This window comes from Eptesicus fuscus, chromosome 11 (assembly GCF_027574615.1).
Source record: "Eptesicus fuscus isolate TK198812 chromosome 11, DD_ASM_mEF_20220401, whole genome shotgun sequence".
In the NCBI taxonomy this organism is placed as follows: domain Eukaryota; kingdom Metazoa; phylum Chordata; class Mammalia; order Chiroptera; family Vespertilionidae; genus Eptesicus; species Eptesicus fuscus.
The window spans coordinates 22,306,645-22,322,815 of NC_072483.1; the positions used below are offsets into that span (position 1 = coordinate 22,306,645).

General features: G+C 40.7%; 1 protein-coding gene and 1 long non-coding RNA gene across 5 annotated transcripts in view; one reads left to right on the forward strand and one right to left on the reverse strand.

Annotated features, from left to right (window-relative positions):
- Positions 1 to 16,171, reverse strand: part of LRP1B (LDL receptor related protein 1B) — a 1,704,605-nt gene that overhangs the window by 280,890 nt on the left and 1,407,544 nt on the right. The window contains exons 47-49 of the mRNA XM_054723549.1: positions 15,440 to 15,559; positions 888 to 1,001; positions 496 to 645 (exon numbers count right to left, since the gene is read on the reverse strand). Coding sequence (XP_054579524.1) covers positions 496 to 645; positions 888 to 1,001; positions 15,440 to 15,559 — 384 coding nt within the window. The remainder of the gene's footprint in view (positions 1 to 495; positions 646 to 887; positions 1,002 to 15,439; positions 15,560 to 16,171) is intronic.
- Positions 3,595 to 9,151, forward strand: LOC129150816 (uncharacterized). Of its 4 annotated transcripts, XR_008557556.1 has the most exons (4): positions 3,595 to 4,032; positions 5,074 to 5,167; positions 5,403 to 5,599; positions 9,066 to 9,150. It is a non-coding gene; the product is annotated as an uncharacterized LOC129150816 (long non-coding RNA). The 4 variants fall into 4 exon arrangements; XR_008557558.1 differs by lacking the exon at positions 5,403 to 5,599 and having other exon boundaries at positions 9,066 to 9,151; XR_008557559.1 differs by lacking the exon at positions 5,074 to 5,167.

The following is a 16,171-nucleotide window of genomic DNA, read 5'->3' on the forward strand; positions in this document are numbered from 1 at the left end:
GTAAGATTAAATATACCTGTCTACTAGTAATTGGCCCAGTAATGATAACAAGACTTACTAGTACACTACTATGCAAAGAGATCATGTAAACTGCACCAAACTTTCTAACCAGACAATGCACACTGTATAATAACACTGAGTAGAGCCATTGGTGAGAAATATAGTCTCCCTCTCTTTAATCTATAAATAATATTTTCTCAGTATATATTACTTCTATGGAAGCTATAGGTTACACATTTTAAGTTTAGTCACTAATTTTAAAAGGATTAATGGTGAACTAAAAGAGGAAATTGATCCAAATGTAGTTTTCTTGAGTATCATTTTATAATTAATTTTAAAAATGAAGTGGCATGTTTAGAATATTTAAATTTTATTCTGATCATTGAATATTTATAACAAACATTAAAAAGTTTAGTCTACATAACTAGCCTCCAAATCTTCAAGGCAAAGCCTGTTTTTTGTTTGTTTGTTTGTTTGTTTTGTTTCTAGAATTACCTGGGCATTTTAATTCATCTGAATAGTCTCCACAGTCGTTGGAGCCATCACACGTCCAGGTTGGCAGAATACACAGTGAGGTAGAATTACATCTTATGAACCCTGTGGCTTTCACTCCAAGCTTATAGAAGTGTGTACAGTCTGTGTTATCTACAAGGAGGTAAATAGAAAAATGAACAATACCTCAGAGGCAAAAATTATCAACCTTCTGTGTAGGTCATAGAGACAAGACAAGTTAGCTTAATTGAAGAAGTAAATAAGCAATTATTCTTCACAACAGGGGTTAATTACATATCAATTCCGGACAAGGTTCAGTGAAAAGTAGGACAGTGTTCAGTGCAATGCCAAGAGTGCGCAGGCATGAGCAACAGAACAGGAGCAGACTGTCTTACTGCAGTTCTTCTCATCGGAAGCATCTGCACAATCCACGTTCTGGTTGCATCGTGCTGATCTTGGAATGCAGGTCCCATCTGCACAGCGGAACTCAACAGTCGCACAGGTTGAAACTAGAAAAACAGGTAAATCAATTAGTTGACAGAGGAAACAAAAAATGATTTCTTGCTTTAACATTTTGATTGTTTTAATTCAATTCATGTAATTTGTTTGGTTTTGCGTTTTTAACTCTGGGAAGTTAAACCTGACCCTTGGCACCCACCCCCAACCTTGAGTTAGATGCCTCATGGATCCTCCCCTGTCACACAATTCTACCTTCTGTTGTGGTACTTACAGTACTACACTGCAACTTCCTGTTTATGTATCTGCTCCCTCACTAAATTGTAAAGTCCAGGAAAATAGGAATTGTGCTTTGTTTACCATGATAATACCAGTCCAGGACTAAGGCAACCTACAAAAACAATTGAATGTTGCGGAAAATTCTCTTCCTCCAACTTCAACAGCACAAGGTTCTGACACTAAGCAAATGCCCAATTCAGAGCATACAGGGAAATCCCAACCCAGTTGCTAAGGAGAATATTCCCTGCTATGATAAAGAGAGATGGCCAGGCAGAGACTGTCTGAGAGGGAGAAACCACTGAGCATGAGCTTGAGTACTCAGAGTACTCAGTACTGCTGGAAAGCCATCCATGCTAGGCATCATACTCCTTTTCGTGGACAGATCAGTAACATTTGGTACAGGAAATATGGATGCCCCAGGCCAAGAAACATAAATGTGTTCTTATGTGTGTCTATTTTTGGAAAGTATGGCTTTCCAAGTCCCTGCTAGGCAGAGGTAAAAATCAGTTTCAATATGCTACTGTCATTATATATACTTTGTACAGAATAGCTTATTTTTATTCCTACATTCCTTTCTACTTTGCTTACACATTCATTACCATATAATGGCTTCCGGCAATATGCTGTGAACAGGTGCATGGCATGCTACGTGTGTTCCATTAACTTAGGTGAGATTTTTGTTCCAGATTTAAACTTCCACAGGTTGATTATGTTGATGCACAACCTGAAGGGCTCTTTGATTATGCTACTTTTACTAGTGTTGATACTTTTAAAAGCCTATTTAATTACAAATAGAAATTATATCAATTGCAAATGGTTAAAATGCTATCTTAAAATATGCAAATTTTACTCGAGGGATTGTATGTCTTTTGTATTTCATAATGCACTGCACTTATTATGTTTAATTGTCTTGCAATTCTATCATTATTTGTGTTCAATGATAATTAAAATAAATGTTTTATTGACAATTTGCAATTATAATTGCTTCACTGTTTTCTTTATTAAAAATAACTTCTTATCATGTGAAACAAACAATGCTATTATGAGTAGATAAAAATATTGCTCCAAACAGGAAAACAAATAGATATTTTTCTTTTATGTCTAAAAAAGCGAGGTCTTTTCCATATTCCACTCTATAATGTTTCACATTGAACGCTTTTCAGTGGAAACAGTAAATAGAACATATAACATGGAAAATAATGATGACAAGCTTTTACATTTGTTTCTCACTGTGCCATCTATCAGCAGTCTCCTATTAAAAGGTTGTGTAACAAAAGATTATTTATAATCCCTTTATTTAGAAGACAGAAATAATTTCTCTGTGAAACAATATTTAAGGTAGTGGTAATACTAGAGTTCCTACAAAGCCTACAAAGATTTATCTCATAGTGCAATTGAAGTTCTATATTGTAGTTAGAGTTTAGGATGCCAGAAAGATCCCAGTGGGGACCATCACACACCATTCTGCCATTTCCATCTCCCGCCAAGCTTCCACAGACAATCTTCTGTGTATGTGACAGGGAATTTATCTGAGTGGGTCCGGTGGCAGACAGAGTGAAGAGGCAAGTTATGACTCATGAACATGGAGGTGGATTTCAGACAAAGAGCCCCGGAGATTCAGGGATTTCACAATAATGAAGATTCAACCACAGTGTTGGGGCTCTCAAGTGGAAGGAAGAGCAAACAATGACTTTTAAGAAGAGGGAAATGTGCAAGTAGAACACAGTGTTGGGTGGAATTCTGGGAAGGCAAAAGATATAAGGAAAGGAACTCAGACTAGATGAAAAGAAACTCTAGCTTTGAAGATCAGAAGATTGGTTAGTAGACGGTATTAAAAGACAGGCACTGAAAAATAGATAAGGTAGGGAGCCAGGAGAACTGAATAGAGGGTAGAATATTCGCAAGAGTCATTTTTCTCCCCTATTCCCAATCAAAAATAAACTCTGAATCTTGGTGAGGAGGCCTAGGAGTGTGTGCAAATAGAAAAAAGACACACATTATTTTACCTCTAATACTGTTTCTGCAGAGTCCATGACTTTGTATAGAATTTGGGAACCGCCAGAGAGTTAAATAGGCTAAGTGGCAATAGAATTAGACAAATTAAGTGGTTGCAGAATTTCATAAGTAGCAAGGGCAAACGCTGGTTAACATGGCCAGCATTTGTAAGCAAGGAAGGCAAGTCCTGTGATGGAACAAATCCACGGGAATTACAGAAACTTTATTAAATAATCAAATGCCTCTTCTTCTCCCCTTCCTCTCTGTTCCCTCAACTAAATTCCTGTTTCATGCTGTTTTGATTAGTCAGGCATTGAAATGTGTTTCACCCTTAGGGTGAAGTTTGAGGGAGAAAGATGCTGGAATTGAAAGGGCAGAGCAGGACAGCACAAAATGTACTGTACCCTCCATCCTGTGTAACTATGTATCAGACTCCTTTTTCTTAGAAAACCGCGAGAATGTAACAATTGCATGAACCTGCCAATAGGAATGTAGAGAAGTAGATTCAGTCCAAATTAGGCAATCTCTGTAACCCACGTCACTTCCCTAAGCCCACCCAAATGTCCAACCCTTTATAATTCATCACTCCCCCGGAGTTCTCTCTCTGGCCCCACTGCTGCGTCAGGAGGAGGCTGGGAGCCAAACCCGGGTTTGAATAAAGACTCTTTGCTTTTGCATCGGAGAAAAGGCTCCCTAGTGGTTGATTATTGGGGACCCTGAACTCTGGGCATAACATTTGGGGGCTCGCCCGGGGCTCCCCAATACCCACGAGGGACCCGATCCGAAGAGTCTGACTGCTGACTGACCGCGGTAAGTGTCTGTATTGTCTGTTCTGCGCGAGCTCGCTTCTGAAGCCAAATCTGAATTGCCCAAAAACGGTCTAAGTGGACGCACAGGTGGACCTTGGGTTGGAGGGTCAGAGGACTCTCTGATTCTCCGTCTGGAGGGGCGTAAAAACCCCCGTCTGGAGGGGAGTGGCTTCCCCTCAAAACTCAGGGACGAAGCGGGTCGCTCCCGCTAGTTGGCACAGGGCCATCGTCCAGCTTTTCAGTGTCTTTGTCTGTTTGGTTTCTGTGTCTTTCTGTGGACTTCTGTGGACTTACTGGACGGACATTATGGGATAGACTCAGTTCACTCCAAGTGAGTGGAAAAGGGAGCTTAATTCCTCCCCCCCCCCCCCAAGGCCATAGAGCTTCCTCAGGCAAATTAATCAGGTGACTGTTTAAACTCTGGTAAATATCTAGTAGGAGTCAAAAACTCAGACTGTTTGGTATATAAATATAAATGTGAAAATATTTGTTATCTCTTTCTGCTGTTTAATTTATTTAAAGATAGGGCGGACCTGCTATGGCAGAATACAAAGGTCTTTAGCAGCTGCTGAGACACCTTTTTCTTGTTCTCCATCAGAGAGGGAATAAGCCCACTTAGATGATAAAAATTCCTCTGTTTGTATTAATGAAGGTTTCAGTTTGCTCTGATTTGTGAATTTACTGTATTAAATTGAATTTTAAAGTTCTAAGGTTGATTTAAAAGTATCCATTTATAACATTTCAAAGAACAAAAGAACTTTTATTTACAGCTTCCTTATCTCTTTTGGTGCTGGGAGACTCCCCTTACTGCTTCACAGGGCGGAGAGATGTACAGGCCCTGCCCCTGCCTGTGACATCATAGTCCAACGTGGAACTAAGGCTGAAGTTACTATTAACTCTTTATAGACTCCGTTAACCATTTGTTTAACTTACTGTTTTCAGTTATTAGGATCCTCAGAGAGGACATAACCTGGACTTTCCCTTCCTCTCTCATCCTGATCCTAATAGCATCTGTAACTGGATTAAAAATATTTTCTTTCAGGAGGCCATCCAGGCTTTCAGCTCACAAGAAATCTCCCCCTGCGAGAGGAGAGAGGGACCCCCCAGAAGGGGCTGGAGGCTCTCCCTCTCAACAGGTGTTTGTTTTGTGTTTTGTCATGTTGGTATCAGGACTGTTTGTTTTGTCTTTTTGTCTTATATTTTCGATCATAATTGGGCCCTATATGTATATATTATTTATTGAGTTTTGATTTGTCAAGGTTTTGTCAGTTTGTTATCAGTTTGTTAAAATCCTCTTAGAGGACATTGAGTGGTTCTTCCCTTCTAGTTTAACCTTTGACTGTGTGATTGGATTACTGAGCTTTTATCAAGGTTTTGCCTCTCCTGAAACAACGCTCCATGTGTAACCTGTCCCTCCCCGAGCCGGACTGCAGGATGATTTTTCCTTCAACACACTGGTCCCGCCCACTGGCCTATGGCAGAAGCCAGAAAAAGCGACGATAAGAAAGGGAGGCCCCATCAGGGGACTTAGAGGCAGTGTTTCTGTTATCTGCTTAGATCCCAAGAATGTAAGAATACTTATTTACTGAAATGATATAAGGACAGATGTTTGTTTGATATTTTGTTGTCTGCCTGGTTATAATTATTTGTTCGTATATAGAAGAAAAAAACAACACATTTAATTTGTTGAAGGCTGAGTGCTCTGACAGGTAGCAACCCCCCCGAGTGGCCACTGGGATTCTTTTTTCCCAGGGGTGTTTTCTCTCTGTCAGAGGGGGAATCGGCCTGCCTAACAACATTTCTGTCTATATTTATTAATGTGAAGATATAAAGTTATACAATTGTAGTCCAAAGAGATTTAAAGCAGAGACCACATTCTAAAATTAACTATAAGAAGAAAGCTGGAGCTGGCAAAGTCACCAAGTCTGCCCAGCAAGCTCAAAACCTAAATGAATCTTATTTCTGACACCTGCCACCACCCAGTCTTAATCAGTGGTGGAGGAACAGTATCAGAACTGTTTGTCTCAATTGGTCATTAAGTTTGATGTGATTAATGTACATTGTAAAACCTTTCAAAGAAAAGGAAAATATTTTGTAGGCCACTTGGTCCTTGTGTGTGTGTAGCAACTCTTAAGTTATAATTTTAAAATCAGTAATTTTTAATAGAAACACACTCAAGCAGAGTGGCTTTTCAGAAAGGTCAGGGAGTCTGATTACAGTGTAGGGGTCACCGGTTCCCCCACGCCACTTTCGTTAGTAGGAGGCAAGCGCTTTTCCCAGTGGGAACAGAGAGTGGACTGCCAGATGAAAACGCCTCGGTGAGACCCGCGCTGCGCTCCCTGCCTCTGCCCACCCAGTGTCTATCCCCTCCAGGGGTTGTTTTAAGTGGCTAGAGGCAGCAACGAGGAGGGAAATTCCCTTGTGACCCCCTCCGCCCCAATAAGACCCAAGAACCCTCGGCGACTCCTTGGACACTTTTCACCGTGTTCTATAGGGGGCTTAAAGGCGGCAGCTAGAAATTCCCCTTTCCAGGCTTATCAGAATCTGAGATTATTATCTATAAAAAAATATGACAGTTTGAAATTCAAATGGCTGAGCCTGCTCCCTTCTCCCTCTGCCTTTTCTAAATATTTTAAAATAATAAAAGATTTGAGGCATACTTATGCATTTTTGAAAGACATAGAAGAAGGTTTAAAGACTAATTTGAAATTGTAAAATTTATAAAAGTTTATATATATATAGTAAGAAAAAGAACAGAGAAATATTAGAAAGAAGAAAAAGCCAGCAGCAAATAGGAAGGAATTAGTATACCTATTGTAAGAAGCAGAGGCACAGGAAGAGAAAATGTCCTGGCAGGTTAGCTAGAGAAGCAGAAAGGGGAGACTCAGACTCCAAGGGTCTTTAACTTAGAGGAAAAGGACTGACAGGACCGGGGTTCCTTTCCATTAAGCCTCCAGAGTAACCTTACAAGTGGGGGGGCAAACCTGTTAGTTTCCTGGTGGACACTGGAACAGCCTATTCAGTCTTGACAGAGCCGGTGGGACTCATAACCTCTAAGAAGACAGCAGTCCAGGAAGCCACCGGACAAATTGCCTGTTTTCCTTAGACATCAAAAAGGACTATGGACCTCAGAAAGAACACGGTAACTCATTCATTTCTGGTCATACCAGAATGCCTGTACCCCCTGTGTAAATGTGACCTCCTACAGAAACTATTTGGACTGCCATCATATCCTTTGAGCGGGACGGAGCGGGAATTCTTAGGGGCAGTTGGATACTACAACCTGTGGATACCGGGGCTCATAGAGATTGCTAAACCTCTATACTCAAGTACTGGGGGAACGCAGCCGCTGAACTGGACCGAAGTGGAACAATGGGCCTTTGAGGAGCTAAAGAAGGCTCTCATCTCAGCACCTGCCCTAGCCTTACCAGACGTCAGGAAGCCCTTCCACCTCTACGTGAGTGAGGTAAGGGGCATTGCCAAAGGGGTTCTCACTCAGACTCTAGGTCCCTGGAAGAGACCTGCTGCCTATCTGCCTAAGAGGCTAGACCCCGTGGCAGCAGGGTGGCCAGCGTGCCTCTGGGCAGTGGCCACCACAGCATTGCTGGTGAAGGAGGCAGATAAGCAGACTCTGGGCCAGGAACTAGCCCTGACAACACCCCATGGTGTGGAGGCCCTCCTTCGAGGTGCTCCAGAGAGATGGATGTCAAACACCAGGATCACCCAGTGCCAAGCTCTTCTCCTGGACCAGCCCTGCGTCTGGTTCCATAAGACACTGGCCATCAACCCTGCCAGCCTGCTTCCAGATGATGACCCAGAGGAACCCATTCATGACTGCACGGAGGTAACAGACGCAGTACAAACGGCTCACCCAGACCTGACAGATGTCCCGCTATCATCACCAGACAAGGTACTGTTCACGGTTGGGAGCAGTTATGTTCAGGATGGCATCCGATGTGCAGAGCAGCGGTAGTCGCCCTGGACCACACCATTTGGGCGCAGTCCCTGAATAGGGGAACCAAGGCACAAAAAGTCGAGCTTTTGGCCTTAATCCAGGCCCTCCGATGGGAACACAGTGCCATCCACCAGAAAAGAGGGTTACCAACTGCAGTGAAAAAGGACATTAAAAATAAGAAGAAATTTTAGCCACATTAAAGGTCATCTGGCTCCCAAGGGCAGTTGCAATAGTGCACTGCAAAGGACATCAGAAAGGGAAGACAATTGAAGCCAGAGGAAATAGAGCCGCAGACCAAACTGCCAAGGAAGCCGCCCAAAAACCAGTGGGACTTTACAAGTTTTAGTAACCCTGCCGGACCTGGACCTACACAGACCCCCTCTTACACCAAACAAGAGGAGGAATTGGCAGAACAGAAGCAAGCCATTAAAGGACCAGATGGTTGGTGTACCCTACCAGATGACAGACTGTTGGTCCCAGAGGCTATAGGTTGGACGTTAGTTACCCAGTTATACCAGGCTATCCACTTGGCGTCACCAAGACTTCTAAACTTCTGCAAGGCAGGTACTCTTAGATAAAATAATTAAAAGCATAGTCACTAGAAGTACAGTTTATGCACAGATAAATACTAAGCAAGGTAAGAAGGTCCCCCTGGAAATTCCCCAGGAGAGCATTAGGAGGTAGATTTCACAGAAATTAAGCCACCAGCATCAGAGTACAAGTACCTGCTAGCTCTCATAGATACCTTCTCGGGTTGGGTTAAAGCATACCCCACTAGGACAGAAACTACCTCTATAGTTGCTAGATTATACCTAGATTCGGGCTGCCAGTAGTCATAGGATCAGATAACAACCCGGCCTTTGTAGCTAAGATATCTCAAAATATAGCTCAAGCCTTAGGACAGGCATGCGCGAGACTCAAAAAAAGAATTTAACTAAATTTACCTTAGAAACCGGTGAAAACTGGACCAACCTCCTGCCCTTCACCCTCTTATGGGCCAGGTGTACCCCCTACCGGTAGGGGTTTCCCCCTTTTAGAGATCATATATGATAGACCTCCCCCTGCCGCTTCCTTTCCAGGGTCAGGAAGAAACTGAAAGCTGGAATTCATAACCATTCCCTTACTCAAGTCCTTACAGGCTCTGCAGTATACCCAGAGAGCCACCCATAAGCTTGTTCGTGATGCTCTGCCAGTGCCCACTGCGGACCCTGTACATCCCTTCCAGCCCAAGAACTCGGTATGGGTAAAGAAGGTCACTGCCCAAGGACTCACCCCAACCTGGAAGGGATGCTACACTGTTATCCTGAGCACGCCCACGGCTGTTGAAGTAGATGGCGTCCAGACCTGGCTACACCACTCCCAGCTCCTGCACCAGGAAACGGCCTGGATCCTGGCAACCAGCGGCCTCACCCGTGAGATCCCTAGCCTGGGCTCCACGCAGGCCAGGAGGAATCTCGACACCTGCAGGAGAGGAACTGGAATTCGCTGTGGACAGTACTGTTGGGGACTGTAGTACTAAAGGCCTTGGCCAGAAGTAAGAGACAAAGTAGAAATGCAAACCGTCTCATGATTGAGCCGGGTGTCCCAAGACAAGGGGGGAATGAAAGGGCAGAGCAGGACAGCACAAAATGTACTGTACCCTCCATCCTGTGTAACTATGTATCAGACTCCTTTTTCTTAGAAAACCGCGAGAATGTAACAATTGCATGAACCTGCCAATAGGAATGTAGAGAAGTAGATTCAGTCCAAATTAGGCAATCTCTGTAACCCACGTCACTTCCCTAAGCCCACCCAAATGTCCAACCCTTTATAATTCATCACTCCCCCGGAGTTCGCTCTCTGGCCCCACTGCTGCGTCAGGAGGAGGCTGGGAGCCAAACCCGGGTTTGAATAAAGACTCTTTGCTTTTGCATCGGAGAAAAGGCTCCCTAGTGGTTGATTATTGGGGACCCTGAACTCTGGGCATAACAGAATCACTAATTTGTCAAGTGAGTATGAAAGCTTTCTGAAAAATTTCCTCAGGCTACAAGTCCTGAAAAAGAGAAACAGAAAGGAAAAAAAAAGTCCAAAAAAAGATAAGCCAAGTGAGAAATACTAGACTTTTCCCTCCACAGAGTCCAAAAGGAAAAGGAAGCCTACAAACTGTGAGTGCAAACACCACAGCCACACCAGCACAGCCAGGGGATCCTACAAAGGCGATCTGAGAGGGACTGCCGATCAGAAGTAGCAGCAAGAGAGAAGTAACACCACTCTTTCCCCCACATACTGCCCTAATTTTATTATCTTACCCACTTTCTTTTCTCCATGTCAGTTAGAATATTTACTGAGATGGGAAAGGCATAAAATGGACCAGTCTTTTTGTGCTTCGTAGGACACTGCTTACACATGACCTAAGTCAGCGTTTTGTCTTCCAGCACTCCCACCCAGCCCCAGCCCGTGGCAAAGGTGTATCAGCTGGCAGAGGGGGAGGCACTGCATTTGCTGCTATGTCTCTTCTGTTTCCTTTCCCACCACAGTTTTTATTTAATGGACTGCTTGGCTGTAAGTGCATGCAAGCCCGGAGGAATGATGGTTTCTTCTCTGGGCACGCTTATCTTTTTCCTTTAACTTGTTGTTTGTGAAATCTTCAAAGTTTTTTGGCTTTTTTTTTATGAACTTATTTAAAAGCAAACACAAGTTTCCTCTCCTTTAGGTATCCTCAGAACTTCTTCGCTCTCCATTCCCCCTGAAGGTGTTCAGGTCGCCCTAGGAAGTTCATGTACGTCCCAAGGGCAGTATTTATATTCATCTCAGGGAGGAAAAGAGAGATTTCGTGTACTTTCCCCGAATGTATTCACTCAACCACTCATACAACCAGAAAAGGAATACAGAATGACAGATTTTCTGAACAACTTCTCAGATCCCCCAGACGGCCTGCTGTCTAAAGCTCTCAGTCATGAAAAAATAGCTGTAAAGGGACAGAAATAAAAGATTTACGAGGATTTGGGGTTTTGCTTTTCCTCCAAACGAGAAGAAACCAAACATAATTCCTTATAACATCCATTCCACTCTGTAAGTAAATTATCTGCTTTGTGAAAAAAAAATAGTAATATTAAATACTATTAGCATATAAACTAAACAAACACATGTAATAGTACTTCAAATAATTTGCAGATGATTCCACTATAGCCTTTCTCTGTAGCCTATCAAAATTTCCCTCAGCATACCGATTTTTTTATTGTACGAATTTAATTTTTTACCTTTTATTTTATTTACATTAAAAATAATAGGTGGGCCGAAACCGGTTTGGCTCAGTGGATAGAGCATCGGCCTGCGGACTGAAGGGTCCTGGGTTCGATTCCGGTCAAGGGCATGTACCTTGGTTGCGGGCACATCCCCAGTAGGGGGTGTGCAGGAGGCAGCTGGTCAATGTTTCTCTCTCATCAATGTTTCTAACTTTCTATCCCTCTCTCTTCCTCACTGTAGTAAAATCAATAAAATATATTTTAAAAAAAAAAATAATAGGTGGTTTGTGCATGTGTATGCATACAGACAGCAAAGCACGGCATCCCGTGTTTCACTGACAACAGAAGCAAGGAGTGGAAAGTGAATTCTTTTCCATTCTCCCTGAGTCCTCCCATGCTCCTTTTCCTTCAGTGCTGGGAGTATGCACGTGTTTGATAGACACATATCTGAATCACTGATTTATAAGATAACCTGATTTATAGAAAATGGACCCATGCAAGTATGTCCTCTGTGTAAAATGTCCCAATAGGGACACCGTGAGAACAAACTTAACATGAGAGAAAAATCAAATCTAAACAATGCAACTATGATGTTACTTTTCATCTAAAAAAAAAATGACCCCTTTATTTATCTTAAAGGGGCTAGTGCATTTACTTAAATCTATTAATTTTTAGTAGGAAATAGTGCTTGAGTTTCCATGAGCATTTTTAGTTTCAAATGTCCTACATTATACAGGAAGAATGTCAAGGAATAAGGTTTTGTTGCTGTTGTCTTTTAAAATATCAAATTGTTATAATTTTCCCTATTATTATCACAAAAGAAAAGTTTTGACAGAAACACACAAAAGTTTTGACAGAAACACACAAATGCAGTAGTTCTGTGCCCAAGTATATCGCCTAGATGGTTATAACACAGAAATCAGAGTTAAGACTAACAAAGGAAAAATCACATTTGAAATTATTTTTATTGTTATTCAGCAGCTAGCATCGATGTCATTAGGAACAATAAAACTTATCTTTATATTCTGGGAGACTTATTGCTGCAAAGAGCCACATAAGAATTTAATAAACACCTACCATGTACTAGAGACTGTATTTTATGAACCCCAACACACTAATGTATTTACCATTTTGAAAGGAAAATCATTTTCGAAGAAAACCCACAGCAACTTATTAAATTCTTATGGGTCTTTTATGAATTTTGCTTTAAGATCCACTTTCTGTACTTACTGTTTGTTCCTGCATATTCTAGCTCGATATTTGTACCTTTATCCTAACATAATGTCTCTATTATATTCTCTTCTCTTGCCTGTAAACAGGTCATCCAACAGATCCACTTTTTGGTCTCCACGTTTCCCATCCTCCTTTTCTCCCAAATGCTTATCTATTTTCCTGTTTTCACTCCCAGCATTGTATAGCAATGTATCATTTTTAATCTTTTATAGGTGATATAAAATAATAGTTGGCTTAATTTGCAAATGTACTTGGCTCTTCCTGTATACTATAGTGTCTTAGATGGCAAACTACTCAAATGTTTGACCAAGGTCACAGAGTCTAAGACATCAGAGTAACTTTCCAATCCTTTTCTGCCTACAAAATAATGTGTGTGCAGTCTGCCCTCCTTTCCAATTTTGCATAGCCTTCTTTTTTTCTATTTTACAGAGAGGAAGAGAGAGGGATAGAGAGTTAGAAACATCGATGATAGAGAAACATCGATCAGCTGCCTCTTGCACAACCTCTACTGGGGATGTGCCCGCAACCAAGGTACATGCCCTTGACCAGAATCGAACCTGGGACCTTTCAGTCCGCAGGCCGACGCTCTATCCACTGAGCCAAACCGGTTTCGGCAGCATAGCCTTCTTATTAGACGTGTACTTCTCACATTTTCTTTACCAGCAATCTTTTCTAAAAAAGAGTCCATATTCACTGTGTTTACTTCCTCACCATACATTTTCTACCACAATTTAATGTGACCTGGCTTTTCCTCACCATTCCATTGAATTCACTCGCATGAAGATAATCAAGAGATTTTCTCCGATTTGTCATTACAATGGGCACTCCAGTCTATGCCTGCCCTCTTGATCTCTTTGTAACACTACACAATGGTAACTGATCCTACTTTCTTAAAAAATAATTTCTTATAAGTCTTGAGGCCTATATACCCCCTTTTTTAATCAGTGTCTTTAATTTTAAACTCAACAGGCAATTCTGATGCACTTCCTTAAAACGGTCACTCCATATATCCTCTGAGCTTTTCCTCTTTAATGAGCCCAAAATCAATACATCTGGTCTAAATCTACTACCTGAGCTTCAGTCCTATGCCTATCTGTATGCCTTTGGAACAGTTCCATCAGAATGTATGCAGCTGCTCCTCGCTCAGAATGCAACTATCCTTATTATCTCATCCTGTCCCACACAAATAAATGCCCTACAAAAATAAATTAAAAAAAATAACAAAAGTACATGATAATTTTAAAACAGGCAAATAATTCCACAAAATTTCTCTATTTTTTCCCATGATTTCTCTATGCTTATCACCCAAGAAGACTGGTTATTTTGGAGCAGTAAATTCAGTATTATACATTCTGGTAGAAATGTCCAATAAACAGGGATGCAGACCTGAAGAGGGGGTAATGCTCCCTTTTAAAATGCTGTTACTCTTAACTTTGGCCTCTATGATAGCCTCCTGTTTTGTCTTTCCTATCTCAGCATTATAGCTGTCATTCACACAATCACTGCACTTTTTAATTTTTTCAAATGTAAATTTGAATCTTTGGGGACTGCTTTAAACCTTCAGCAACACTCTGGTAACTACAGAATAAACTTCAATTTCCTTAACATGGCTTAACATGGCACCAACAAACTTTCATATCTTGCCTTCTTCCTCAAACTTGTCTCATTTTTTTTTTTTTACCACTTTCTAATATGCAACCTGGCCTGGCGCTAACCATAGCAAACTACTTGCAGTTTTCAATATTAATCCCTCTACTCAGAATTCTCTCCTGTCTTGATCATTCCACTGTATTTATAGTTTAAGACAGTTTAAATTTATTTTCTTTTTTTAAAGACAGTTTAAATTTAATCTAGACTATAAATATTTCAAAATACTTCCAAGCCAAAAGAAATTCTAATATGTACAATCATAGCACTTTATGTACATCTTCATCTTTTTAAATAACTGTATTTCACTTAGAGTTTAAATTCCTTGAGGACAGGCTCATGACTTATTTAATTTTATGTCTCAGTCCTTAATACATTTTACCCAGTAATGTGTGTTCAATGAATGCAAAGGTTTTTGAAAGGAAATTAGTTTGCAAACATTGGTTGAGTCCAGCTTTTAGGAGACCTTAAATCTCAAACTAAAAACTTGTCATTGATTCTGCAAACATTGAAACTTCATTTGTGTTTTTTAATCAGGGCAGTGATTTTTTTTAAGGCAAATATTTCATAGTATTTTCCAGATGCCAAGTTCTGTTCGAAGTTTATTTAACGGTAACGTGGTTATTTAACTGTCTTCTCTCACAGTTTGGAAAACTGAGGCACAGATTACTTAAGTATCTTATCCAAAGTCACACAGTCACTGTTGGGACTGGGATTCTAGCACATATAATCTGACTTACTGATCTGTCCTAGTTGTTACTGTGGGAAAACGTGTAATGTGTTAGCATGACTCACAACGTTGGGATTCATTAGAAACAGCAGAAGCAGGGAGACTATTTAAAGGGTTACTCTGTTAATCCAGGCTCAAAGTAGATTGAAAGGGAAACTATTGCAAAGAATTGGAAGATTTGTTGATGATTGGACATGTGGGTGATAAAATATGGTGGCAATAGGAATCAAAGATAATACCAAGGTTTCCTGTCCAGTCGTTTAGAAAATGATGAGTTCATGTGTAAAACAGAATTCATAAATAAAAAGGAACATTCTGGAGCAGTAAATTCAGTATCACACATTCTGATAGAAATGTCCAATAAACAAGGATGCAGACCTGAAGAAGTGAGAGGTAACAAAAGTTTGAAAGTGAGCAAAGGATTAGAAACCAGAAACTGAGACTATAATCATGATTTTCAATAAATTCGAATAACTCCCCTCCAACAGTGTGGTCCACAGATGTTAGTACGTGCTACACACCAAATGGGTGAAACCATAGTGCTCTAAAGAATGGACTTTGGAAAAGTTCTGGAAGCAATTAATGTAATAATAGATAGGCTGATGCAACATGTATTTACCTTTACAATCCAGCTCATCAGAGCTGTCTCCACAGTCGTTTTCACCATCACATAACTTGCCATGAGGAATGCAACGACGATTGTAGCAGGGCTTGAAACCTCTTCGACAACTTCTGTTTTCTTAAGAATAAAAATAGAAACACATAATTGAAGGCTTTATAGAAAAACTCTTACAGAAAGAAAATCATCGGTGAGATCTCACTCATAATGACTGCTTAGCACTATAAAACAAGTGCTAAGCAGTGTCAAAGATTTGGATTAGAATATTCATGCATTATCAAGTAGTTCATTCAGTAAAGAGCCTGTTTGATGAAGTATTTTAGTTTCAGTGATTCATACTTGAAGATCTCTTCAAATTATACCCTCATTATTGTTTCTGGCATCAGTCAGCACAGAAATAAACAAATGCCACGTATTGTGAATAAATTAATCTCCACCTCTAAAGCAATAAAGACACTCTGACACCTATCTCCTATCTACTTTGCATCAAGAAACAAAAAGTAGCAAAACATATATTCCTGAATCACTGAATCCAAGTCACCTAACTATCCATACATTTTTCATAAGGATCATCTAAAACTGTCTACCAGAATTTTCTAAGAATTGCTTTCTGAATTTTATTTACTTTAGTGAGAGTCTCCTGATTTGGGGAAGAAGGTAACACTTACAATAATAGTAGCTGCCATTTACTGCATACTAATTTTGTGCCAGGCTCTGTATTGAACATATGTA